Source organism: Artibeus jamaicensis, unplaced genomic scaffold (genome assembly GCF_021234435.1).
Source record: "Artibeus jamaicensis isolate MK-2021 breed Jamaican fruit bat unplaced genomic scaffold, CSHL_Jam_final scaffold_916, whole genome shotgun sequence".
Lineage (NCBI taxonomy): Eukaryota > Metazoa > Chordata > Mammalia > Chiroptera > Phyllostomidae > Artibeus > Artibeus jamaicensis.
In genome coordinates, this window is record NW_026522059.1 from 5,475,586 (window position 1) to 5,500,732 (window position 25,147).

Sequence of the window (25,147 nt, forward strand, 5' to 3'; positions counted from 1 at the left end):
AAATGTAGTCTTTATTCTGCAGAGCCATGTTCCTAGTTAAAACCAGGGGTCCTATTCCTAGTGAGAAAAGGGGAGCAGATAGTGGGGAATGATGGGAATCTCTGCCATAGAAAACCTCTCTGAAATAACCTTTCAAGTGATGTATGAAGGGAGAGTTTATGTTGCCTGGCTGGAAAATTGGGGAGTAGCAATTGAGGCCAGCATGTAAAACAGCTCCTGAAATGAGATAAAAAATGCAGAGGTCTTTTGAGCCACTGAAGTTTTGCACAGCTGGACTGTTGAAATCAAGGACAGTGACAGCCAGAAGCAGACATCCTGCTGAAAGTCAGAATATATTTAGCCTATATTCTTCAATATTGTTGGGTTATGTGTTTTACAGAATAATGTGATAAGTGAAGTGCTGAAAATAAAATTGACCAAGTAATCCTGAAATAGTCATTCTGAACAGTGTGGAAGTTACCCCTAGGACTCAGCCTCAGGGTAGAGTCGAAAGACTTAGGGCTTAAAAATCCTGCCTCTTCAGGCTCCTGTGGCCTCTTTCGCAGCTACAGCATCTTCTCTGAGCCTCTGTCTCTTCATCTGAGAGATGCAGATGATAAACCATGGGCAGCGAAAGCATTTCTCAAGGTGGTGGAAAGGTCAGCAATGAAAGGAGAAGAGAAAAGATGGTGAGGAACAAGGAGCCAAGGCTGTTTAAAACTTAAGGGACAGAATTTTGGACAAGGGGAGAGAAGTACAGCATTTAGTTCTTCATACTATTTGCTGTGTTTTGATTTGCTCCCAGCAACCCCAACGACGTGGAAAAGAAGACTTTAACCACCAGAGGTCCCCATCTCTGCACCAACGCTATTTTGTTTGTATGTAATTTACCTTAAGATTCTTATATTTAAACAGTGCAAACAAATAGTTTATGAATATATTACAGATTTCTGTTGAAATTTTAAAATTAACATAGACATTCCATTATTCATTGGAAATGATTATATAATTACAACAAAATTTACTTTTGATAGTGGGATGAAGCTGTTTTGTAAAAGATTGCTAATGACATCATCTTTTTCCTTTTTGTCTTTTTCCCAAAATGGGTTATTCCTTAGACTTGATTTCTCCTTGAAAGATGATGAAAAACGTAACCAGATCATCCTGGACTTGGCTGTATACAGGTAAAGACACTTTACTGTGCATTTATTTAATGGCATTTCTGCCTGTTTTCATTCTCAGTGACAATCTCTTGAGTTGTGAACCCTTTTGAAATGAAACTTGGTTTGATACAAAACAGCACCTACCACTCTCCCAGAACTTCCTGCCACTCCCCTGCCCCCACCCCGTGCTTTTTATTTCTACCTGACAACCTATACATTCACTCGTATTTGAAAAAATTTTGGTCAAGGCAAGAACTTTGTTTTGTTTGTTTGTTCCTCCCTCCTGATATCTCCAGCACCTAAAACAGTTCCTGGCCCCTGGTAGGAGCTCAGTAAGTACAGGGATGGATGGATGGATGGATGGATGGATGGATGGATGGATACTGATGATAGGGACCAATGAGCATTTGTATGCATGAATTATAATAAAGGCTTTTCTCTTTTTAAGGACTGGTTTACGTGCTGTATTTTATTTAATTTTTCATAACCCAATGAAGTCAGAGGGATTATTATCCTGGAATTATCCAGGAAGGGAAAGATTTTCAGAGAGTGAGTCTTGTCAAAGTGGAGAGAGTAATTGGAGAAGCCAGAACATGCACCCCCAGGCTTAGTTCCAACTTTTTTTTTAACTGTGGTAAAATACATAAATTAAAATTTATCGGTACATCTATTTCAAGTGTGTCACTCAGTGAAATTTAATAAATTTACATGTTGTGCAGCCATTGCTACTATCTCCTTGCAGGAAGTTTTCATTGCCCAGAAGGGAAGCCCCAAACCCGTTAAGCAGTCGCTCCTCACTTCCCGTTTCCCTGACGACCCCTGATCTGCCTTCGGTCTCCATAGATTTGCCTCCCCAGACATTTCATATGCATTGAACCACATGTGACCTTTGTGTCTGCCTTCCTTCACATAGCAGGATGTCTTTAGGCTTCATTTGTGTTGTAGCATCTGTCAGAATCTCCTCCCTTTTCATGACTAACTAATATTCCACTGTGCGGATCTACCACATTCGGCCACTCACTCACCAGTTAGTGGGCATCTGGGTTGTTGCCACCCTTGGCTGTTGTGAATAGGGGCTAGCTCTTGGTGTGGTCCCTTCCTCTGCACCCCAGCTGCCTCCCCCATGTACCTGTCCGTCCTTCAGCCTGCCCCCTAACCCTGTGCGGCCCCGTTGCCTGATTTGCCTTGAAGGAGCTCCCAGCTCTTCTCCGCCAGCTCCCTGCCCGCTGTTCCTCCAGCTCCCCAAGCTGCCCCCTCGCTGTTTCTCCAGTTAAACATTCTCTGGTACATCTTTTTTGGGCCTTTCCACTTTTGGGCCTTATTCCTGGAGTTTAATGAATGTGCAGTTTTTTCTCTTTTTAGCTCTGTTGGCGGCCTCACCTTCAATCTTTAAAGGAAAACTTCCCCACCCCCAAGCATGCGCATTTTTAAGGAGCAGGGATGTGTCTCCTTGTCTAGTAGTGAAATCCTTCCCTTCCCATGATGCTTCTAAACCAATGACACTAAAATCCCTTGTTGTCTTCACTGTGGCCGCACTCATGAGGTTCACTCATTCATTCATGTATCCTTCCTGCCTTTATTTAACGGATACCAATAGAATACCTACTTTGTGCCAGGTACTGGGAGACCATCGCCGGCCGGTTCTAAATACAGTCACGGCTCTCCTGTAGCTTGAGGCCCAGTGGGGCAGAAAGACAGCCGGCAGGCAGGCAAACAGAAAGTCCTCACAGCAGGCGAAGAGTGCCCTGCAGGAGAGGGCCAGAGACTGGGGACGGGAAGGACGGTGTGTGTAGTTTAGTGGCCGGGGGTGTGGTCAGGGAAAGTCAGCCGGGCAGGCCCTGAAAAGATAAGGAGGAGAAAGCAGTGGTGAGGTCTGTGCGGCACGGGCTGGAGGTCGTTTTCAGGCCAAGAAAAGCAGCGCCCGCAGAGATCTTGTTGGGGGGGGGGGGGAAGGTGAGCACTTCAGGAGGCCCTGAGCGTGGAAGAGAACATGCCATCCGTTCGTGTGGTAGATACTACACATGACATTTTAGGAGACCTTGGCGCTACTCCTTGTTATCATAAACTTTAAAAAGTATTTTGTTTCTTTATTTTTAGAGGGAAAGGGAGGGAGAAAGAGGAGAGACATGTTGATATTAGACAGAAATATCAATCGGTTGCCTCTCACCCATGCCCTGACTGGGAACCAAATCTGCAACCCAGGCACTTGCCGTGACCAGGAATTGAACTGGCAACCTTTTACTTTGTGGGACGATGCCGACCAACTGAGCCACACTGGTTGGGGCTATTATCATAATTTTTATTAAATAAAATTGAATGATGCTTTATAAACACTAACTATGTACTAGGCACCATGCATGTGTCTTCATAGTAATCTAAGGGAATAGGCACTGCCCATTTCACAGATGAGGAAACTGAGGCTTCGAGAGGTAAAAGAACGTAGTCCAAGGTAGTAAAGCAGGAAGGTGTGGAGTCCTCATCACAGGACTGTGTGACTGAAGCCCGTGCCTGTAACCCCAGGGTCACCTACCTGCTGGGATGTTTCTGATTTTTGAATCATCACTGCATTTTCTAATGTTCACAATCACTATTTTAAAATGTGTGAAAATGGTTATTTAGCTAAAGGAGGAGGTGAGATCTACATGTTCCATTCGTTCAGGAAGTGGAGCAGAGTAATTGGCTACCTGATCCTGGGGACACTGAGGGGTGCTTTGCTCGCTCAGCAGGATGTGCTGTCCCAGGGAGAAGCGCAGCCAGTGGGCGGAGGGGCGGGGGGGGGTGGTGGTGGTGGTATCAGGGCAGCAGCAGTCGATGGAGAGCTGCTGAGGAAGCAGGAGCTGGGGGTGGGGACCCCCCACCCCCTCCCCACCCCACCCCCACAGAGTTCAGTCAGCAGTCCTGGCTGTTCAGGTCACTCTGAGGGGCTTAAAATAAAATATTCATGAAAAAACATGGCACGCTGTGTTTTTTGCAAACCTCTGGTGTCTCGGGCCTCTGATGTTTTTGGGTGAGGGGCACTCCATGCCAAGCGTGCTGGAGGGTCTAAAAATGAATTCGCTGATGTACTGAATTTCCTTTGGTCTGAGGATTTAACTCAAGGCTAATTTCTTAAGACCTGTTTAGCATGGAAAACTGTGTGCATTTACAATGGTAGGTCCCATATGTGTGAGTTTGTATTTGCAAATTAACTTGCACACTTAATGTTTTTGAAAAGTCACAAGATTTCTTATGCTTCATATCTTGGATTTTCAAGGTATATGGACACCTCTTTAATCAAGGTCGATGTGCAGCCGACTTACGTGCGGGTAATGGTCAAAGGGAAGGTAGGTGCAACCCACACCATCACGGCTTCTGAAGCCACGACGCCTTGGACTGAGCTAGGCTGCCTGAACACTGCTTCCAGGAATCTTAGAATAGAAAAGGGGAGGCCCAATCAGAGAGCTGATTTTATGCGGCGGGAGTGCTGCTCAATGGCCATGGTTGCTGACCGTTGTGCCACTTGATGAAATTAATATTTTTAACTTGTGTCTATTCTGTTGGTACTTTTTCCGAAGCTGTTATATATGTTGTAGCCTATGCTTGAAATTAGATTTAAGTAATATCCCAGTTTTATTTTATTTTTTCCCACTACCATTTAGTCCCTTTGTACCCCCTGCCCCACCCACTGCAGTGTGGTCCATGTCCATGAGTCCTTTCTCCTTTTTGCTCAATCCCTCCACCCCTCCCCTCTTTTAAATCGAAATGGTCAGCGCTTTCATTCATAGTAAGTGTAGTTCCGTCATTTTTGAAATAGTAGTTTTTGCTAATTCTAAGCATTCGTGTGAGGTAGCTTGAAGACTTTGAAATGGAAATGTTGATGTTTTATAACAGTAACATTTACCTACAAATCCTTTGTCCGCTGTGTGGACATAAATGGGTCAATGAGTGCTCCATTGTTTGTTCTTTAGACTGTTCATTAAAACAGGTAAAATAGTTAATGCATATCAAGCATAGCTCATGTATTATTTTTTCTAGTAAGTTTAAGCACATTTTAGGAAATTGAATGATGAACCTTTAATGAAAGTATCTCTCGAAGTAACTACTCTCCCACGTAAGACGCGCCTACGCTCCGTGACATGCCCTCTTCGTCTTCAGCCCTTCCAGCTGGTCCTCCCGGCAGAAGTCCAGCCCGATAGCAGCTCTGCTAAAAGGTCTCAGACCACAGGGCACCTGGTGGTCTGCATGCCCAAGGTAGGTAATGCCAGCTGGGTCAATGTCAGGTCTGGTTACGTTGGTGCCTGCAGGTACTTGACCTGTCAGAGTGAACTGTGACTTCTGATCCAAGTTTTGTTTTGGTTGAGAAAGCCAGAAAATCTACATCCACCAGCTTGGGCAGGAGAGCAAAGGCCTATGAGAACAGAGAACCAAGACTAGGACGTGGCTGGGGCCGCAGGGAACGCGTCCTGCCAGGAGTTCCTGCCTCTGGGGTCTGCCCTCCCTCTGCAGACCAGGGTGTGGGTGGGAGTTGGCTTGTGCAAACTGCGTGATTCTTCGAGAATGTCTATTACATGGCGATTGGTACCTTCCTCGCCTGTGACTGTGAGAGAGAGCGTCGGCCTTGGCGATCTCAGAATGTGTTTGAATTCCCAGTATTGAGCTTACCAGTTTTGTGACTTTGGGCAAATTAGGAACCATTCTAGGCTTCCCTGTCCTAATGAACACTTAAGAGAGATAACACAGCCCTGGCTGTTGTAGCTCAGTGGATTGAGTGGGGGCCTGCGAACCAGACAATCACGGTTCGATTCCCAGTCAGGGCACATGCCTGGGTTGCAGACCAGTTCCCTGCAGGCCAATTCCCAGCAAGGGATGCACGAAAGGCAACCATACATTGATGTTTCTCTCCCTCTCTCCTTCCCTTCCTCTCCAAAGATAAATAAATAAAATCTTTTAAAAAAATTTTTTAAAAAGAGAGATAATACACATATAATCCATTGTACAGTAGGAGTACTCCACAAATATTGCTGGTATTATTTTGCACACTTTTATGATATAGACAAGATATTATTTTAGCTAAAATTCTTTATTGTCTATTTTTTGAGGGAGGGGCGATGCAGATATACTTTTGATACAAATCACATAAAGAGATGAAGAGATCTGTCCAATCACCATGGAATGACAGTTCCCCTGGACTGATCAAGCCGGTTTAGCTGAAAAGTGCAAGTCTGTGGCTGAACCCTGGGCCATTCAACCCATCTCTGGCCAAAGACATGGTAGCATTATGTTTTGTTTCTGTTATTTTATATTTGGTTCCTATTACCTCATGGCAGGAGCTAGGGGCAGGGTCAGCTTTGTCCAAGTCACTCAGGTTTCAAAGGAGAAGAATAGAAAAGCCAGTTAAAATGGGGTTCAGCTTCTGAAGAAACGGCAAATGGGTGCGTCCACCACAAACAGTGTAAACTTGATTAACCAACAAGGTTTCGATGATGGTTTAATAACCCTTCAATTTCCTATAGCCGGTTTCGCAACAGATTGATTATGGACAACCATTTATGCATTTTTACTCTGAGTCAATAAAATAGCAAATACAATTTGTTGTCAAGCAAGAAAATAAACACAACGGTAACAATTTCATTGTCCTTGGTGACTGCAACAAATTAAGGAAATGTATGCTAATTAGAATGCCCTATAGGGAAATGGAAGAGATAACTTAATTACCGCCACACTCTGATACAGACATTTGTGTAGCCCTATGATCAGCAGGTTTTGGTGTTTTGTTTTTTTTGAAACTTTCATTCTAACTGAAAAGCCGAAGCCTAAATGGTAGCCGCTGCCTCCTGGAAGGAAACCAGGAAGCCGAGCCCTGGTTGGTGTGCCCCCTGCGGGCGCCCGGCAGCTGATGGGAAGGCCTCGCCGTCCCTGCTTACCGATCTTTTAAACAAACACAGCTTCTATTTCCCTTTTCCTTTTCATTTTTATAATGGTAAACTTTTTATGTTCAATACACCTGAGAAGTACAAAAATTATATATCCAATAATATGTTTTCCCATTTATGGCTCTTATTTTATGTCCCTTAGAAGTTCTTTTTCATAGTCTTTTCTCTGTAGCTGCCGCAGACTCCCTCAAGTTTATTTACAGTTACCATACATATGGTTTCAGTTCCCATTTTTAGTGGGAATGTTCCCCCATCACGTTTTCATGGAGTTTACGCGTGGCCTCCTGTGCATTTTTTCCTGTGCGCGGTCAGGCTGAGTCCTATGGCCGTAAGCAATCCGACCATCCGCAGCCCGGGCACGCTGGGCACCTGATGTCATCACTGGCTAAGTTAACAAGATCTCACTGAAATTTTGCATTCACTGGAAAGCTTGCACTGAGTCATTAAATTAAACTCCCCTCTAGATTCTCAATTGACAAGTTACAGGAGCGCTCCAAGAATATGCTTTATGATTTCCTTTGGGTGTTCTTGCGGAATAATTAACTGAGATTAAGGAAGTTGCCATGTGAACAGAACAGCAAAATGTATTTACAGCTTTCAGCTGGTGAACATATTGCTTGGTTCTGCTACACTGAGCACAGAGGTAAAGGTCACGTCATACTAAGGTCAATATTATAGACTGCGATTCTAAAAAACACAGCTTCAAACTCTCTTCTCCTTATTGGACATCTGTACTTTCTACTCAGATATACCTGTCATGTTCCCCTCATAAGTTCACTTTTAGTCTCTGATTGTTCATTTCGAGTGGGTCGTAGTGGGGGCTGCTAGGTGGTTCTGTCCCATTAATACTTCTACTCTTTTTAGTACATCATTTCTCATTCGTAAAACTCCCAGAAGCATCAAAAGTTGACTTCAAGCATCATCTCTTCCCTTTCTTGGCCTTCCTTCCCTGCTCTACGAATAAACTGTCTGTGGTCCACCCAGTCTCTCCAGATGTGCATCGGTTCCTGCGTTGGTTTGCCTTGGAGAGACCATGGCCCCTCTCTGACAGCTCCCTATCCTCTCTGCTGCTTCCCTGAATTTCCCCTGTCAGCATTTTACATTAGAGGACATGCGGACTCATCTGCCTTCCTAAAAACAGAACAAAATGAAAACACCCACCTCTAGGTATTGCCCTGATCTGCTTTACAGCAAAACTCTGAAGACAGACATTGATGTTTGCTTGCTAGTTCTTTCTCCTACCCGGGCCTCTGAAAGTTGTTGTGTCTGGTCATTGAATTCTGGGACCCCCTTCTCTTCTCTATTTATTTTCATTCCCTGCATAACCCCTTCTAATCTAATGACTTCAAACAACATCTCTAGACCTCCATCATTTGCTAACTGCCAACTAGGTAATTAGGAATAGCTAACGCAATGAGGACAATTTAGGAAGATAGAGTATGTCTTTTTTAAAACAGTAATAGCAACACCTATTAAGAGAGTGAGCAATTTCTGTCCACTGGTCCAGGAGAAATGGCGGAGAGGATAAACCATATTTCAAATGAGTACACAGAGATGAGAACAGTGCGATTTCAGAGGCTGCCATGGTGGGGTTTTTATAAACCTCCCCCACTTTGCCCTATAACTCTGAAGGATCATGACCTAAGAGAGAGGTGAATGAGAAGCCAGCCGATTCTCAGAAGGTCTCGTGGCCTGTCTAAATGGCTATCTAAAGGTCCCCCAAACTGGACCTTGAACTTGAATGAAGGTAGTCTCGGATGAGTACCACCCACAAGTGCCTCACAAGTAAACAATACCATGGACTGAAATGATAGATAGGTAGATAGATAGATAGATAGATAGATAGATAGATAGATAGATAGATAGATAGAAAGAAAGAATAGGTATTTTTTAGAGCTTACACAGCACGCAAAGTGAAGCTAGGCACAGACACGTGAGTGGGACCGGTGGAAACCCAGCCAGTGTTTTGGAGTCTGGTCATACCAGGCCGTTCTCTTCCTCCTGAGAGTCCCACGGTTTTGCAGATAATAAGTTGTGAGACAGTTTTAATATGAGGCCTCCCAGGAGTGGAACCTAGTGTAGCGCTTTGAGTGCAGCAGTTTACTTGGTGAGGAAGGAATGCTCGTCAGGAAGTAGGGATGGGAAGGCAGCGGAGAGACAGGGTCCTGGTGAGCCAGCGTCCCCAAGGGGAAAGCTCTGGGGCACAGTGCAAAACACCCGTCTCAGGCTAGCTCCGTGCATGGGAGTGGGCTGGTGGCACGCCAGCCCCGGAGACTGTCCAGGTGCCCACTGCTCCCCGCCGTGGGGATCTGGGGGTGGGGGTGGTATAAATACCCCAGCATTTCTGAACCGTTGCCAACATAGACCAAGCAAGGTGATCATGCAAATGGAAGGATTTTCAACTGAGGCTATTCTAGCAAGATTGTGGAAAAGGATATTTTCCTTTCTTTTAAACATCATTATCATCCTTGGTGTTTGTGCTAACTTCACACAATATTTTCAGTTTTAGGCTGTGTTGTGTAGAGGATCCTCAATGGAGACCTGTCAAGTAAGATTGTGCTTCTCGAGCATAAAAGCGTCTTGAAGGAGCCATTGTTAGTTATATTTGTTCTACTTTTATTTCAAAGTCTTATAACTGTCAATACTGGTTCCAAATATTAATATGAGTAATCACACCTTTTAAAATTCCCTCAGATAACTTCGGTAACTTTGGAACCAAAGCTGGTATTTTTATTCTTCTTACTTTTTAAATCAGTTTTTAAATTTTTAATTCTCTTTGCTTCCAAGTATGTATTTCTTTGAGATAGAACATACTTCAGAAATGTTTGACTTATATAGGTATTTTTACCTGTTCAAAGATTTTATATATAAATGTAGTTTAATAAAAATGTTTTATTGATTATAAAGTTTTATATTAATATTATTCCTTTATGGGAATCTGAACTTGGTGTCCTCAAACATTCAATGCCAGAATTACGGACAATTAACTAACCAATCTGAACACCAGAGATATGTAAGAAGATGTGCAATTCACAAGTGACCCAGTTCCTCTGAAGCCAATCTGAGGACTGTTAGAGAGTAGCCGTCTGTTCACTCCCAGGGCTGGGCCTCATTGCCAAGGATGGTGCCCCCAGCAACCGATTCCCAGACCCCCAAGGTTGGGTCACTGGCTTACAGCAAGGCAGCCCGGTGTCTAGTGGACCTAGTTCGGGAGACTAATTATGAAGAAAGTAATGTGGAGACACTTTTAGAAATGACATCGTAGTGGAGATGTTAGGTGTACACACTTAAGCAAACTGATGATGTGCCCATAAATAAGTTACATGGAAGTTATTAATGTCAGATTAGGGAAGTAAGGTGCTAGAATTCAGAAACAGAGAACTTTCTGCAACACTACGAAAAACTGTAGACCATTTATGAGTTACTAATTAGTCAATTTAAATATTTATTTAATTCATCAAAGATTTATTAAGAACTTGGCACAAGTAAAGCACTGTGAGAATTACTGTGGGAGAGAAAAATAAATGACACGGGCCTCTTTGGTCCTTCTTCCTGTCTTGTCCTTGTTGGCACCTCTGACCTTCAACCAGAACTGTGCTCACCCGGTGTCTAAGTCCCAGTTTCAAAGAGGCTCACGCTCTTGTCAAGAAGCTCTTCTTCCCTTCTGCTTAAAGTTGAAATTATGTCATTGGCTCAGAGACTAGGGTCACAGTTGTAACTTCTGGGACCTTCTATGGGCTCCCTGAATCTGTTTCCCCCTAGTTAGATCCAGCACCAACAGGGCCCTGCCTGCATGAAGCTGCAGCCTGTAGAACTCCTGCCTCTTCCCCATTGGTAGACATAATGGGCAAGAGTAGGCATTTTGAGCTGGTCTTCTCTTAGTTCTAGTCTGTTGACATTCATTCATTCATTCATTCAGATACCTTGGTACTCTGTTAATTCTTTCCAACGAATGGCAAGCAAGCGACAATTGATGAGACAGTTTTCTCATCAAAATGCGATGAGTACCAGGTTTGACAGGTTTCAAAGCCGATGAGTACTGAGGTATGACTGCATTCTATATATTTTAACAAATACCTACTGTATGCTAGGCATCTATGCAAAGTTCTTGGAAATGCAAAGGGAAAGGAAGACTTGTGCTGAATTAGACACTCAAGGGACGTCTCTTTGCAGAGTTAGGACTGAGCCTCTGACACCTCCCTGACGTGTAGCCTTCAGCTGAAGACCCAGTGAGGGCTACTCCGTTCCGAGTCCCTGCTCCATCCCTCCCCGATTCGCCCTCTGCTACTGAGCCACCATGGTCTTTCTACAGCCTGTCAACAGTCTCATAGCAATAGCTGTGGTGGTTCCAAGTAAGGTTGCTGAAGATTCCAAATTTATTTTCTTTGGAAGAGCAGTGACCGAAAAAGAAAGCTCTTTGAGTCATAGAACTCATACTAAAACGTGAAATGAACATGGAAAACTCATGAGTGGAGAGAACGACCACACAAACACACTGTTTCACCCCCCCACATGTATATACTTTGCATGTATATACTTTATATTTTATTTACATTGAAATTTAATAGAAAAGTTTCAGGGGAAATGGCTAGAATTAAATAAAAATGTGTAAATTACCAAGCATTACAGAAAATAAATGCCAAAAAACTCAATACAGTTTCACAGAATAGAAAAACATGAGGGAAAAAAAGCAGAAAATCTCTAAGAAAGTAAGAGGTGTAAAATCAGGTATCCTATCCCGCTTATAAGAACATGCCTGAATCTAAAAAACACAAGAAATATATAAAGAAAAAATGGGTAAAGCTATACTAAGTGAGTTCAAGTGAAATCAGAGTACTTATGGCAAAATTAATATCAGACATAGCAGAATTTAAAGCAAAAACCACATTAACTGAAACGAGGATTATTCTGTAGTAACAAAAAAATAAGAAAAAATGAAGATCCAGTTGCCTTTTATTCCCTAGATTGTCTATTATTTCAGTGTCTGAAGCATAAGGTCTTATGAGCGTAAGTGAAAAATCAACAGAAGCACCTCTGGAGGATTTATGACTAATTTCCATCTTTGACAGATACGATCAACAGAAAATAAGACCACTTATTATTGGCATAATATAATGGAGATAGTTTAAAAAGTTCATAATAGAGAAAACCCTATGAAAACTTCATTTCCATTTCCAAAAGAAAAAAATTATAGAAATTACATTTAGTTATAAGTTAAGAGAAATATAGTTGAATAGAAAATGTACAGTAAACCAACATATAAAATTGGGAAATTCAAAATAAATGTCCTAAAATGCATTAAACCACAATGAAAAATTTAAAATATAATTATATGTTATTGAGAACAAAAGATATAAATGTTAGCAAGCTCCGTAGCCTTTAGAAGTCACCCTGCTCCCCCCTGCACCACTCCCCACATATTTCATGTCCATGGGTGGGAGGATCAAAGACACTTTAAGTGCCAACTGAGAAGCCAATTGAATGCATAATTGGCAGACTAACCTAAAATGGCCAAATGAACCCATAATTTTGTTCTGCAGACCTGCTCCTCCCACCGTCTTCCTTGTCTCGGAAAATGGCACAGTCATCTCCCCAAATGGCCGAGTCAAAGCGTAGGATGTAACCTTCATTTACCTCTTACCTTCACGATTCATATCTTGCTGGCACTTCCACCCAGAATATGTCCTGCATCAGTTACTTTTCGCTGCCTCCTCCCCTCAGCCTCCTCCAAGCCAGCGTCCTCTCCCAGGACCTCCTACGGCCTGGGCTCCCCTGCTTTATCCTCACCGCCTTGCAACTATCTCCCCACGGAGGCCGCAGTGACCATTTTGAAACACAGATCAGCTCATCGTATTCTTCTGCTTAAAACCTACAGATGGCTTTGTATAGCACTTGGAATAATACTCAGTTTTCCTTGCCGTGGCCCCAAAGGCTCTGCACGAGCGACCTCCAGTGTTTCTAGCATCTTCTTCCTCTTTCTTACTCTCATTATACATGTTCCAGACTTGGCTGGTTTTTCTCTTCACAGTGGCCTCATTTTCCCCACAAGACTTGTAGGTGCCATCTTTTCTTCCCGCTAAGGGTGCTGGGCCCCTTGTTCTTCTGTGTCTCCTTGGTGTGGTGCAGGTCTTCACTCCAGTGTTACTTTCCACGGGCACGTTTCCTGATCGTCAGAACTGACTCGGCCAGCCACACTTGTTCCTCAGCCACGTTCCCCAGCTCGTCACTGTTGCCTTATTTATCCCTGAAAGGGATGTCCTCGTTTGTTCAGTTTCGTGTGGTTTGCCTTCCCCTGTGTAAGCATCAGGTTCATGACAGTAGGGGCCTTGAGTCACTCGATGCGCGAAGCAGTACCATGGTCTAGTAAGAACCCATAAGGGTACTTACTAGAAGTATGAGAGTAAGTACTACAATAGTCTAAAAAGAAAGAAAAGTATATTTTTTATCTAGCGAGGGAAGACTTTTTTCAAAAACCATGGTGACTGCGATGGTCTTGGTACTGTTGTTAACATCATACATGTTGGCTACTAAAAAAAGAGTGCCTTTAGAACATGCTCTTTCACCCAAGACGAATGGCTGTGTCACTGAAGGGCGGGGTGGCGGGCGCTACGAAGGATCCCATCATTCACAGACAAAGTCCAGGACCCTTAAAACGAAGGCTCCCAAGACCTGACCTCTGCCTAGCTCCTCCGCCTTATTTCCAGCTGTTCGCTGCTAACACCTTGTGCTGATTTATGTGGTTCTTTGCATTCCCGTCTTTGTTCGTGCTTTTTCCTGTCCCTGGAATGTTCTCTATCCCCTGCATGACTTCTGTCTTCTCACAAATTCTCACCCATTTGTTAAAACTCATATCCACCCTTGCACCCTGCAGTGGACCTTCTTGGATCCCTGTCCCCTGTCCCCCCCCAGGATGTGTCCCTCCCCTGGGCTCCCTCACGGTCTCTGTGTTTGTCTGTGAGTCACAGTGTCATCAGTGTATATTAATTGCTCATGTGCCTCTATCCTGCATGAGAAAATCAGAGATAATTTTTTAATCTGTCATTCCATGTCTACCACTTATTCCTACGCTTGGCACGGAATAGATGCTCAGTAAATATTTCTCTGAGCAGAATTAATGGAAGTAATAGTTGCAACTATGATGCAGAAAGAGAAATTTACTTCTGATTTTCATGAATACTGGTATTTAATAAGCCAGGATGAATTTGCAGGAAAATGTTAAAAGGTTGATTGTTTCATATTTTCTTTCTCAACAAATACTTCCGATTATGGACATTTTCTTTGTCCATTTACTCTTTTAGTTTACCACTAGCAAGTCTTCATCTGAAATAAAGTGACGTTTGCTTGTTCTTATTTAATGTTATATAAATAACCTTTAAGTTGAAATCACCACTTTGTGGGTCAGAAATGGTCAGATATTGGTAATTTCTATGGTTCAACCTAAATATCAGTACTAAAAGGCATGTCTCTCTTCCTTGCATCTGTTTACTGTCTTTTTACACAGCTCACCCAGCCGGGGCTTCTTGTAGTAGTAACTTCTGTAGTTGGTAAAGCCACCACATGCATTTGGGTAAAGGAAATGGAGATTGTCTCTGTGCAGTGTGTGTGGCCTCAGAGGTCACGGGCTCCATCCCAGGGTGGGGCTTAGGTCATGGCTGGACAGGCACCTGTCGGCCTTGGAAGGGACTTCCAGCTTCCGCATTCTGTAGGAGAGTGGGCTCCATTACCACCTCCGGGTTCTCTCTGGTCCACTGCAGGACTCTGTAGGAGTTAAAATAATGTTCGACATCATCGAGACAGTGATTTGTACCTTTGTGCCTACCCCACAATCGAATGTCCAAGTAGTTGCTCACATTTCTCTGTGTGGATTCAGGAAACCATTAGTCCTGCATTATCTGATTTACTAAACGTATCTTGGCCCCTACGGCTATCCCATTAGTCACTCCTAAACACGCTCAGCACAAATGAGTCAGATGCTTGATGATAACGAGCATCTCTTCCTGGAGGAGGACTTGCCCTGTGGCTGCAGGTACAGGAGGAAAGCCAAGGTCAGGCTTTCAGGGCCCTGGGGCTCTGGACCTGCGGTCTTCTGCCTGGGAAAATGGGGCCTCTGATCGGCAGAGTTGGACCTGCTGTTTCTGCGAACGCCGGTGTTCACGTTTTCCCTGCTGCTGGTTTCTTAATCCCTTTTAACTTTGAAGCTTTAAAAGAGCCTTTGAAACTAACTGAGCTAGCTGAAAATATCTTTTAAAAATAAGAAACACATTTAGATTCTGGTGCACAGCAAATTCTCTGTGAAGAAAAGTTCCAAATTTGTGGCTCTATTTGCATTTCCATAAACACAGAGAATCTTTGTCTGAACTTATGATGTGACAAATAACAGTGTTAGAAGCGGGTGTTTTGAGACTAATTACGGCTCTGCTCCCATTCTTGTTAGTGCGTCTGCAACATGAAACAACACAAAACTTGTATTTGGGGCTCAGGGGCTTTTTTCTTGAAGTTGATAATTTAATGAATTTTCACCTGTATTGGCTTCAGTAGTGTAATTAAAATATTAAAAAGTAAAAGGAGGTGCTAAGTTGCCCCTCCCCCCAGGAGGCCGATCCTGAGATGCATGCAGGATGTGTGGTGGGTTGTGGCCTCCCCACGGCATCTGCGGCAGGGCAGGAAGGAACCAGGGACTGGCTGTGACCTGGGCCCAGCACCCACCTCAGCCAGTGCCTCCAGAAGCTCTGGGCTGACACCGTGCTTGGAGTTGTCCTGCCGGGCAAAGCGGGCAGGCGGCCTCAGACCCCACATCGCACAGAGAGACTCGAACACCTCGGCTCAGGGTTCCCGCACCTGCACAGACTTCCAGGCCCCAGGCAGGTGGAAGACAGAGCAGGGAGTTCCAGAAGTGCACCAGCCACGCAGTCGAGGACCATGATGAATTAGGGATGTCCGGTACGGGTGACAGTGCTTCTTCCCCACGGGGAATCACGCAGCCCACACCTGGGCCCGGGCTCAGCCCGGTCACATTCCCAACTCTCTGGCGTGGTTGATACAAACCGAAATTACTTACAGTTACAATGTCAGTGTCTCCACTGCACTAACCACATTCCAAATGCTCAGCAGCCTTGGTGGATGGCACAGAACGTCTCCATCAGTGCGGAAAGTTCTACGGGGCCTTGCTGCCTGCTTACCAAGCAGCCTGTCTCTCCCAGGTGCTGCCACCTCCCCAAATGCTGCAGGAGGAAGGGGCCGAGCCTCGCAACCCTGGTGCACCCTTCTCTGCTGCCCCCAACTGGGAGGCAGCTCCGTTTCATCCCCTGGGTCCCGTCTTTCTTTCACAGTGGACAGTGACGTGGCTTTAGTAAACCAGAGCTGGGATCAATAGCAACTGAAAAGTACTTCTGTTTCCCTCAGACGAGGCCAGAGAAGTGGGGGAAATATCTGTATTCATCGCGCCGGTTCCGTTAGAGAAAAGGAAGAAAACCAGTTTAAGTTCATAAACATTCACACCTTGCAACAGTAACATCCAAATTTATAACATCGTTGGCCAGCAGGAAATTCACGGAAAGCAGTCCAGTTGTGGCATGAAGTCTATTTTAAAGCGGAACAACCGCAACATTTTGGAATCAGCCTTCCCGCAGATAAACTGCATTTGATGGTGATGGGAACCTGCGCTGTAGGGCGAGACTCTCCGTGAGTCACTGCCATTCATTCGTCAGTCAGCGCAGCAGCGGCGGCTTCGGCTGCTGGTTCTGCCACCCTGTTCTGCCGCGAGTGTTTGCTCTGCAGGCTGTACCGCTTTAAAAAACATTTCTGAACAAACTCTTCCAGGCTTCCAGTTTAATGCCGTTAGCACATGCAATATGCGTAGTTTTTGTTTTTCTTCTGGAGTCTCAGCAAAAGTCTGGCCATCGCACAAAGCATCTGTGATGCTTAAAGGTATTTCCTCTGCCGGCTGCTCGGGACACACGTCGGGCCGCTGGTGTGTAAGCAGATCTTTTCTTCCGCTTTGCACGTGGGCCCTCCTGTGGGGCCCGTGGGGAGGGAAAGGGAAACTTACGTCCATGTTCTTCTGCGTAAGGGCGCGGAAGCAAGCCACACAGACACACACGGGCTGGATTTTTATAAAAACATGATAGAAAAATACACAACTGCACCAGCTTAAACAAACAAACTGGTCCTTGTGCTATTTCATGGAAAGATTGCTGTCCAGGGGTGGTTATACGTAAGAGCACTCACCATACGTGTGCTAAGCACGGGCTGGGATTTCGGGGGTTCTGGCCCACGGAGCACACCCCCGAGAATTGCTAGTCCAGCGGGAAATGCTAATGTGAGTGAGTCCAGCATCTCAATGTGAAGGCCTAGGGAACGTCGGATGGGAGAATCCACTATCGACTGCAGGCTAAACAGGGGCTCCGAACTTCCTTCCCAAACTCAGATGCTGGGTCCAGCTTGCCTGCCCGGGCCTGCAGACGGGAGCGGGGGTCCAGGCTGGGCCTTAGGTGTCCAGGCCTGGTCTTTCTCCTTCATCGGTTGCACCAATGTGACCGCCACTATGCAAGTCTCAGGCAGAGCAGAGAAGGGGGGGCTGGTGTCCCTCACCTGCCAGAGGAGTGACCCTGGCCACCACCAGTGAGATGTGGCCAGTAAATTAAGTACTCACGTGTTCCCTTCTCTCCCCAGCCCCTCCCATCTGTGAGCTTCCCCAGGGCAGGTGCTGCCCTGGAGGGTTTCTCCTGGATGTTTGTTGAATTGAATCCGATTGTTTATTGGGACCTCACATACTTAGCCCTGAGGTTACTCAGCTTAAAAGAAGTAGTAAAATTATAGGATTTTTCAGACCCAGGAGGGACCTTTGAGACCACTCTCATTCTTTCATTTTACGGAGGAAGAGACCAGAGTCTGATGGGCTTGGAAGACGGGGTCCGAGCCCCCCGCCCAGAGTGCTGTCGCCTGTGGCGCACTCACAGCGAGATGCTCCAAGGCAGTGTGTCAGTCCCGTCGTGTCCCCAGCTCTGTCTGGCGTGTTGCTGGTTTTCTGAAAGTTCATTGTTAAGTTAATTAATTCACCACATCCTCCTGCTTGCCCTCTGGCAAATGCAATATAGCCTGTGGCTTTGCGAGACTGTTGAGAACAGATATTGTGATATAACCTTCCATGCTCCATAGAGGCTTCAAGTTAGACTCTGTCATGAATTATGTAGTGAACATCGAGAGTTTAGCATCTTAAAAATGCATACATATATAATGTTTTTAAAGACGTAGCAGAGAGCCACTGAGCATGCGCTATGTTTTCCTTTTAGGTCGGAGACGTCATCGCTGGTGGCCAGCGAGCGTCCAGGTCCGTGAAGAGTACCTCGGGCAGGGGCCGAGAGCACACGCAGGACAGGTACGGCCTCCTGGCTTTATTACAGTGTTCTCTTCAGTGTCCTCGGCGGCCACCTCCCAAAAGACACAATTACTTAAAGTTTAAAAATGATTCCTGCCATGAATGGTAGTCCCCAAAATGTAGATTTCTGACTTGGGAGGCTCTTGATCCCTAAAAACAAACCCGTGTACACAGAGGCCCCAGTTTCTCGTGATAGTCGGGGCGGTGACGTCCACACCAGTGACTGCCGCTGCTTCTGGTGCCCTGGCTTTGCCCCCAGGGTACAGCCGGTGCACAGCGTGCAGCCTCCGTTTACAGAGGGAGAAAGAGGGAGAGGGACGCTTGGAATGTTTCAAGGTCATGTAGCCACAGCACATCCGGGCAAGTGCTGAGCCCTGCTCCTAACGCTGCTCGCACTGCGTGCCTTCTGCCACCCACGTGCCACTGCACGGGCTCCAGATCTCTCAAGGCTGCAAGGTGCCCAGGGGCCCCTCATGTGTCCCCTGCCAACCTCCTAGTCACAGGTCATCTTCCAGCCTCTGCTTAAGCGTCTTTCCCATCAGGACCTTCAGCCTCTTGAGAGAATATTTACCCGCTTCTGAGCCTTTCCTGGTGGTAGGAGGGCTGTCCGATTCCTGACCGAAGGTTCCGGCTCTGCTGCCGGAGACCCTCGGGACAAAGCCCACCCCCATTGGCAGGGATACCCTGTGAAGTATTTCGGACGAAGCTCCCATCATTTCTCAGTCTTTCCTTACAATGAACGTCCCAGTTCTTCCAACTTCCCCTCCATTTGTCATGATTTCCAGACCTTATGTCCAGATGGCAGCATCTATTTTGAACTGGTACAAACTATCTTTGTGGTACAAATGCACAGGCCAGAATTATCATTATAAAAATACCTGAACAGGAGCTGTATTTATGTCTCACATGGATCCAAGCATGATCCATATATAGGCGCTTGTATATTCAAAGACAACTGTCGGAGCTCCATGGGGTTTGTTTGAACAGGTATGGAACTGAATTCCTATTGAAAAGTAGGGAGCTGTTTTTAACCTTGGAAATCCACCCGTATTTCCCAGCTTAGCGATTTCCATTTCAGATACATGTGTGATTTACAGAGATTCAAGAGTATTAGGACTGCGGTGAATAGTCAAGGTCATAATTAACCTCCAGCAGCATCCATGCAGGTGAAAGATGTGAGTCCCATTTGTGAGCAACCGTGCCCCCGTGGGAAGCCCGGTCACTGCAGGCCGCCTGGAGCCGGTTCTCAGGCCCAGGAAGACCGTCCTCGCTGGGGTTACACGTGGTGACTATGGATGTCTGCGCACCATACTCCCCGGTAGCACCTCCTGTGTTATTTTTGAAGAGCGTTTCTTTTTTCATCTGTGTTAATAAGAAATGATCACTTCGCAAGCGTACATAATGCAGGGCAGGGCAAAGTAGGTTCACAGTTGTACGTATGGGAAGTAATACAATGATAAAGAAAGAGTAATACAGGAAAAAACTCTGTTTCATGTACTCACGCCTGTAAACGCACAGTGCTTTGGCCCACCCTGTATGTCTGTGTGAGGTCCTCCTGAATCATGGCAGATTTCCTGATACACATCAACTCGGCCTCCGGCCGCATAAGCCCATTAACCAGAGAGCTGACCGCAAAGGCCGTGCACAGAACTGAGTGGGCTGGCGCGTGGTTTGAGGGGACAAAGAGCTGCTGACACCCCAGGACCATGGAGGGCTCTGGGGCCTCCCCCAGCCAGTGTGGTCCTTTCCTCGTGCTGTGCAGACAGGGCTGGGGGAGACAGAGGAACAGATGGAGTGGGGTTTGGTTCACCCAGACTGGATGGGCTTGTGCTCTGGGGGGAGGTGACTGGTTCAGTGAGCCCTTGTGGTCCTGCGATCCTGTACAGCGAAGGAGGACACACAGCTCCCGCACACATGGGTTCCTTGAGTATTGCGTGTCCACCCTGTGCTGTGTGATGCTCTGCATTGTATTATCTTTGACGTCCAAAATGACGACGGGCTAAATCCCCTTATTCCTAACATACTGAGGTTCAAAGAGACTGAATAATTCGCCCAAGATCACAAGGGGGCTAAGAGAGTGGCAGAACCAGGATCATAAATCTTGGAGCATTCTCGGGCTGGCCTCCTTCCTCTCTTCATGGTGTCTTTTAAAAAATATATCCTTCCTTCTCAGGAGCAGTCTCAGGTTTCCTGCAGAACTGAGCAGAGAGCACAGAGGTTTTTCACGCGCCTACTGCCCACTCACGCGCAGATGCCCCATTATCATTAACGTGTCCCCCACCTGAGTGGTGCGTTTGTTACAGTCGGTGAACGCACACTGACACATCATTGTCACCCAGAGTTCCTTGTTTCCATTGGACGACATCAGGCGTAGTGTTGTTCACTCTGTGGATTTGTGCAAATGCGTGGTGACATGTAGCCACCATGACACCGGTCCTACAGAGCAGCTGCACTGCCCTCAGCCTCCTCCGTGCTCTGCCTACTTAACCTCCTCCCCTCCAGCCCCGGGCAGCTGGTGAACTTTTTGCTGTCTCGAGTTTTGCCTTCTCCAAAATGTTGTGTAGCTGGTATCACACAGTATGTAGCCTTTTCAGATTGATTTATTCCCTTAGTGATAGGCATTCAAGGTTCCTCCACATCTTTTCAGGATTCGATCATGCATTTTTTTAGTGCTAAATAGTATTCCATTGTCTGTATGGACCGCAGTTTATTTATTCATTTACCTACTGGAGGACATCTTGGTTGTTCCGGTTTTTGGCAGTTATGAATAACGCCGCTATAAACATCGTGTGGTTATAAGTTCTCAACTCCTTCGGGTAAATACCAAGGATTGTGATTGCTTGATCGTGTGTGTAGTTTTGTAAGAAAGAGCCAGTCTGTCTTCCAGAGCAGCCGCGCCACTGTGCTTCCCCACACGCAGTGGGCAAGTGCTCCCGTTTCTCCCTGTCCGCGCCGGCATTTGGTGTGGCCGGTGTTTGGGGTTTTGGCCGTTCTGCTAGGTGTGCAGTGATAAGTCCTTGTTTCAATTTGCATTTCCCTGATGACGTGCGGTATGGTACAGAGCATCCTTTCCTGCGTTTATTACCAGCAGCACATCCACCCTGGGAGGGTTCTGTGAAGTCCTGCAGCCTATCTTTCAATCATGTTGTGTGTTTTCTTATTGTTCAGTTTTATGAGTTCTCTGTATGTTTCGGCTAACAGTCTTTTATCAGATGTCTTTTGCAAATATTTCCTCCCAGCCTGTGGCTTATTTTGTCCTTTTCCCTCCTGAAATGATCTTTCACAGAGCAGCAGTTTTTCATGTGAATGAAGTCCAGCCCATCAGCGATTTCTTTCATGGCTCACGACTTTGGTGTTCACCTAAAAGTCATCACCGTACCGAGGTTTTCTAGTTTTCTCCTGTGTTATCTTCTAGGAGTTTTACAGTTTTGCATTTTACGTTTAGGTCAGTGATCAATTTTGAGTTAGTTCCTGGGAAGGCTGGGAGATCTGTGCCCAGGTTCTTTTCTGTTCGTCTGTTGCTTTTGCGTGCAGGTGTCCAGCCGTCCCACCACCATTTGTGGGAGACACTGCCCTTGCTCCGTGGTACTGCCCTTGCTCTTTGCCCAAAGGTCAGCTGACTGTATTTATGGAGGTCGGTGTGGGGCTCTCTATTCTGTTCCATTTATCTATTTTTGTTGTCGTTGTTCTTTTGCCAGTGCCACTCACCGACCTGGTTGTAATAAGTTTTTAAATTATGAATCATCAGTCCTCCAAATCTGTTCTTCTCCAGTGTCGTGCTGGCTGGTCTGCGTCTTTTGCCCTCCCTGTAAACTTAACAATCACTTTATTCTGTGAGCTGCTCCATTGCTTAGAAAAAGCTTGGGGGCTCCTCAGAGGCCAGAGACACATCTTTGATGTGTCACCTAGGAATACTCAGCCATGTGCTTTGGGCAGACCCTGCCGGGGCCGGTTTGGAGCCACTTCCCTCTACATTCAGGCCTGAGGGTCTTGACCACCAGCTGCCATAAACTCCAGGAGGCATCAGCTTGTGGTGACCACTCAGCTGCCCCTGTCCTCTCGACCACTCTCCTCTCGGCCCCTCGGGGAGGTGGGAGGCATACATTTTATTCACTCTTATGCGAGAGAGAAGCCCTTGGGGACCCACCCTAACTGGGGAGAGGGCCTTGACCTCTGTCCCCAGACTCCATGTGGTAGAAACGCCCTCTGCAAAGGTGGCATCAGCACCCATGTCCCTCTCTGGGTTTCTCCCTTCACTAAACTCTGACCTCTGGTAGTTCCTTGTTATTTTTGTCAGATTCTCAATGATCTCAAGGACATTTCCACTGGAAACGGGAGTCTTTGGCCCAGCTATGCCGGCCCACCACACTACTGGAAGAAAGTTCTATTGTCCTTTAATACAGGGAGTCCATCTTTGATGTGTCACCTAGGAATACTTTTTTTTTTTGCTTCCTTTTTTGTTAATAAATATGTTCATTTTGTGTTCCAGTCACTCTTACTAGACTCTAGCAGGTCTGGTCCTGGCAGCCAGGTGGTGGGTCACCTCCATGGGCCTCTGTCCTCAGGGCTGTGACTCAGAGACTGTTGGGAACTGCCCTGCCTGGTTTCAGGAGCTGTAACCCTCCCATGGCTAAGGTTGAGTGAGCGACCTTCAGACCATAAGCCACTAAAGAGACAAAGCTTATCTCCTGACAGAAGTGCTGCTTTTGCTACTTTTTTCATAACTGGCCCCCAGTGCTTGATCAGTTAGCCAATGACAGGTAAGATTCCCCAAGGGGGGAGCGACCGAAGACAGGCATGATCACGTGGAGGCCCCAGGGAAGGACTTGGGGGGCTACGGAGAAAGGGGGTGATGGACCCTCACCCCTCGGCTTTGACATAGCCTGACTCCCCTGAGTCTGAGAGAAGTCTCCAAAAATTCCTTGGCTATCTGCCTCCTCCGACTGAAATCCTGCGCAGCTGCTTTGCTAAGAACGCTCTTAGTTAAATGATAAAGGTCCCAGCAGGAAATGAGTTTGTTTTCCAAAGTTTTGTAGCCTTTTAGCTGATAGACCCTGGCTCAGAAGAAGCCCTAATAGTTCTTTGTATGCCATCTACTGTTTGATCCTTACTACCTGACAGTGATTAATGAGCTGTACCTGTACTTCTGCAGAAATTAAACCCAATAAAAGCCCATCTAGGCAAGGGTCAGGGCACCCCCCTTGAGGGAGTAGCCATGCGGTCCCTTTTCCTCCACAGGACTCAGTAGTCCATGTGAATTTGTCTCATGTCTCATCCATGACGCTGTGGGCACTGGGAGCTGGTGCACCAGTCAAGAGACAGGAAGCAGCAGGGAGAAAAGCCCTCTCCTCTTTGTTTGGGGGGTTAGTGCATCCTCCAGCGCCCCAGGCCTGGCCGCCTGCTATTTATTACCCAGAGCTTCGGGGGTAATTAAAGTCCTGCTTGCCTGTTGCCCCTCCTCCCCCCTCCAAGTAGGTGAGCATGGATAACTGTGGGCCAGCCAAGCTCACTCAGTATTGCCGAGATCCGGACGTTGTGGCCCTGGAGACAGGCTGGCAGTACGATAGGCTGCTCTCCCTCAAAGTCAAGGACAACATCATTATAACAGATGAATGTGGATATTTACTTACTTAGTCCACCGATATCATAGCCTTTTAAATAAGAATATAGTAATTAAAAAGTAGAACTAATGATGGCTGTGATGTAGGTCTTTGAAAACTGTAACTTCCTGCAAAATCTGTGGAGTACAGTGTGGGCCTTCAGAATATGCAGTTTTGTACCGTTTGTGTTCTTTGTATTTTTATGCAGCGGGTTTGTATGCACTGGTCAAAATACTGAGAGGAATCAGACACTCAAATGCCTTCGTGGGCTGAGCAGATTACAGAACTGAGGGGAGGGGCTTCAAGAACAGTCCAGAACTCACACTTTCCAAAGACAAGGGAGACGACCTCCGGCCCCCAACTCCCCCAACAAACTGTGCCCCCTGCAGGAAATGGGTGTCAGCGCGCCCGCATTAGACTGTGATTTCCTCTAGATTACAGATAATTTCTTATCTAATTTCGTTTTCCCATACACTGACGTTTTTCTTCTTAAAAGTGCTTATTTTTCAATTGCAGTTTACATCCAATATTGTTTTGTATTAGTTTCAAGTGTACCACACAGAGGTTAGGCAATCATGATTTTTAAAATTTATTCAACAAGCATTTATTCAGTAAAACTGTATGCCAAAGATACAAGTTGAAAAAGACACAGTTTCTGCCTCCAAGATGTCAGTCTAGTGGACACACAGACTGATCACGGGACAGTCACACGGCAGTGTGGTCAGTTACCAGGGGACTTGCCTGTCTGCTCTGGCCGTTGGACTTCTGGAGTCTAGAACATAGTAGGCGCTTAATATACGTCTGTTGAATAACTGACTGAGTGGCGAAGTGATTCCAGAAGAATGTAACTGATCAGCTAAAGTTCCCCAGGGGAAACTTTATGTAAATACCAACTACTGGCCCAACTCCAGGCCTTTGGAGTCGAAATCTCCAGAAAAGCAGCCCTGTGACCTGTAGTATCTCGAGATTCTATGACGATGATGACAGGCGCCACTGGCCAGTGGCCTTCTCTCTCGTGGGTTCCATTCTGAGCGTTGCTGAGTGGACTGGGTGCAGGCGCAGGAGCAGGCTTCTGGGCTGGGTCGTCTGACGCAGCAGGGTCCCTGAGCCTTACTG

The 25,147-nt window shown here is 46.1% G+C and overlaps 1 protein-coding gene across 2 annotated transcripts in view; it reads left to right on the plus strand.

The window, feature by feature from the left end:
• Nucleotides 1-25,147, plus strand: part of DNAAF11 (dynein axonemal assembly factor 11) — a 56,157-nt gene that overhangs the window by 30,356 nt on the left and 654 nt on the right. Inside the window, exons 8-11 of one of the 2 annotated variants that reach the window (XM_037166753.2) lie at nt 1,098-1,163; nt 4,396-4,465; nt 5,277-5,372; nt 18,346-18,431. In XM_037166753.2, coding sequence (XP_037022648.2) covers nt 1,098-1,163; nt 4,396-4,465; nt 5,277-5,372; nt 18,346-18,431 — 318 coding nt within the window. The remainder of the gene's footprint in view (nt 1-1,097; nt 1,164-4,395; nt 4,466-5,276; nt 5,373-18,345; nt 18,432-25,147) is intronic. The other variant, XM_053661094.1, reaches the window with a different exon arrangement.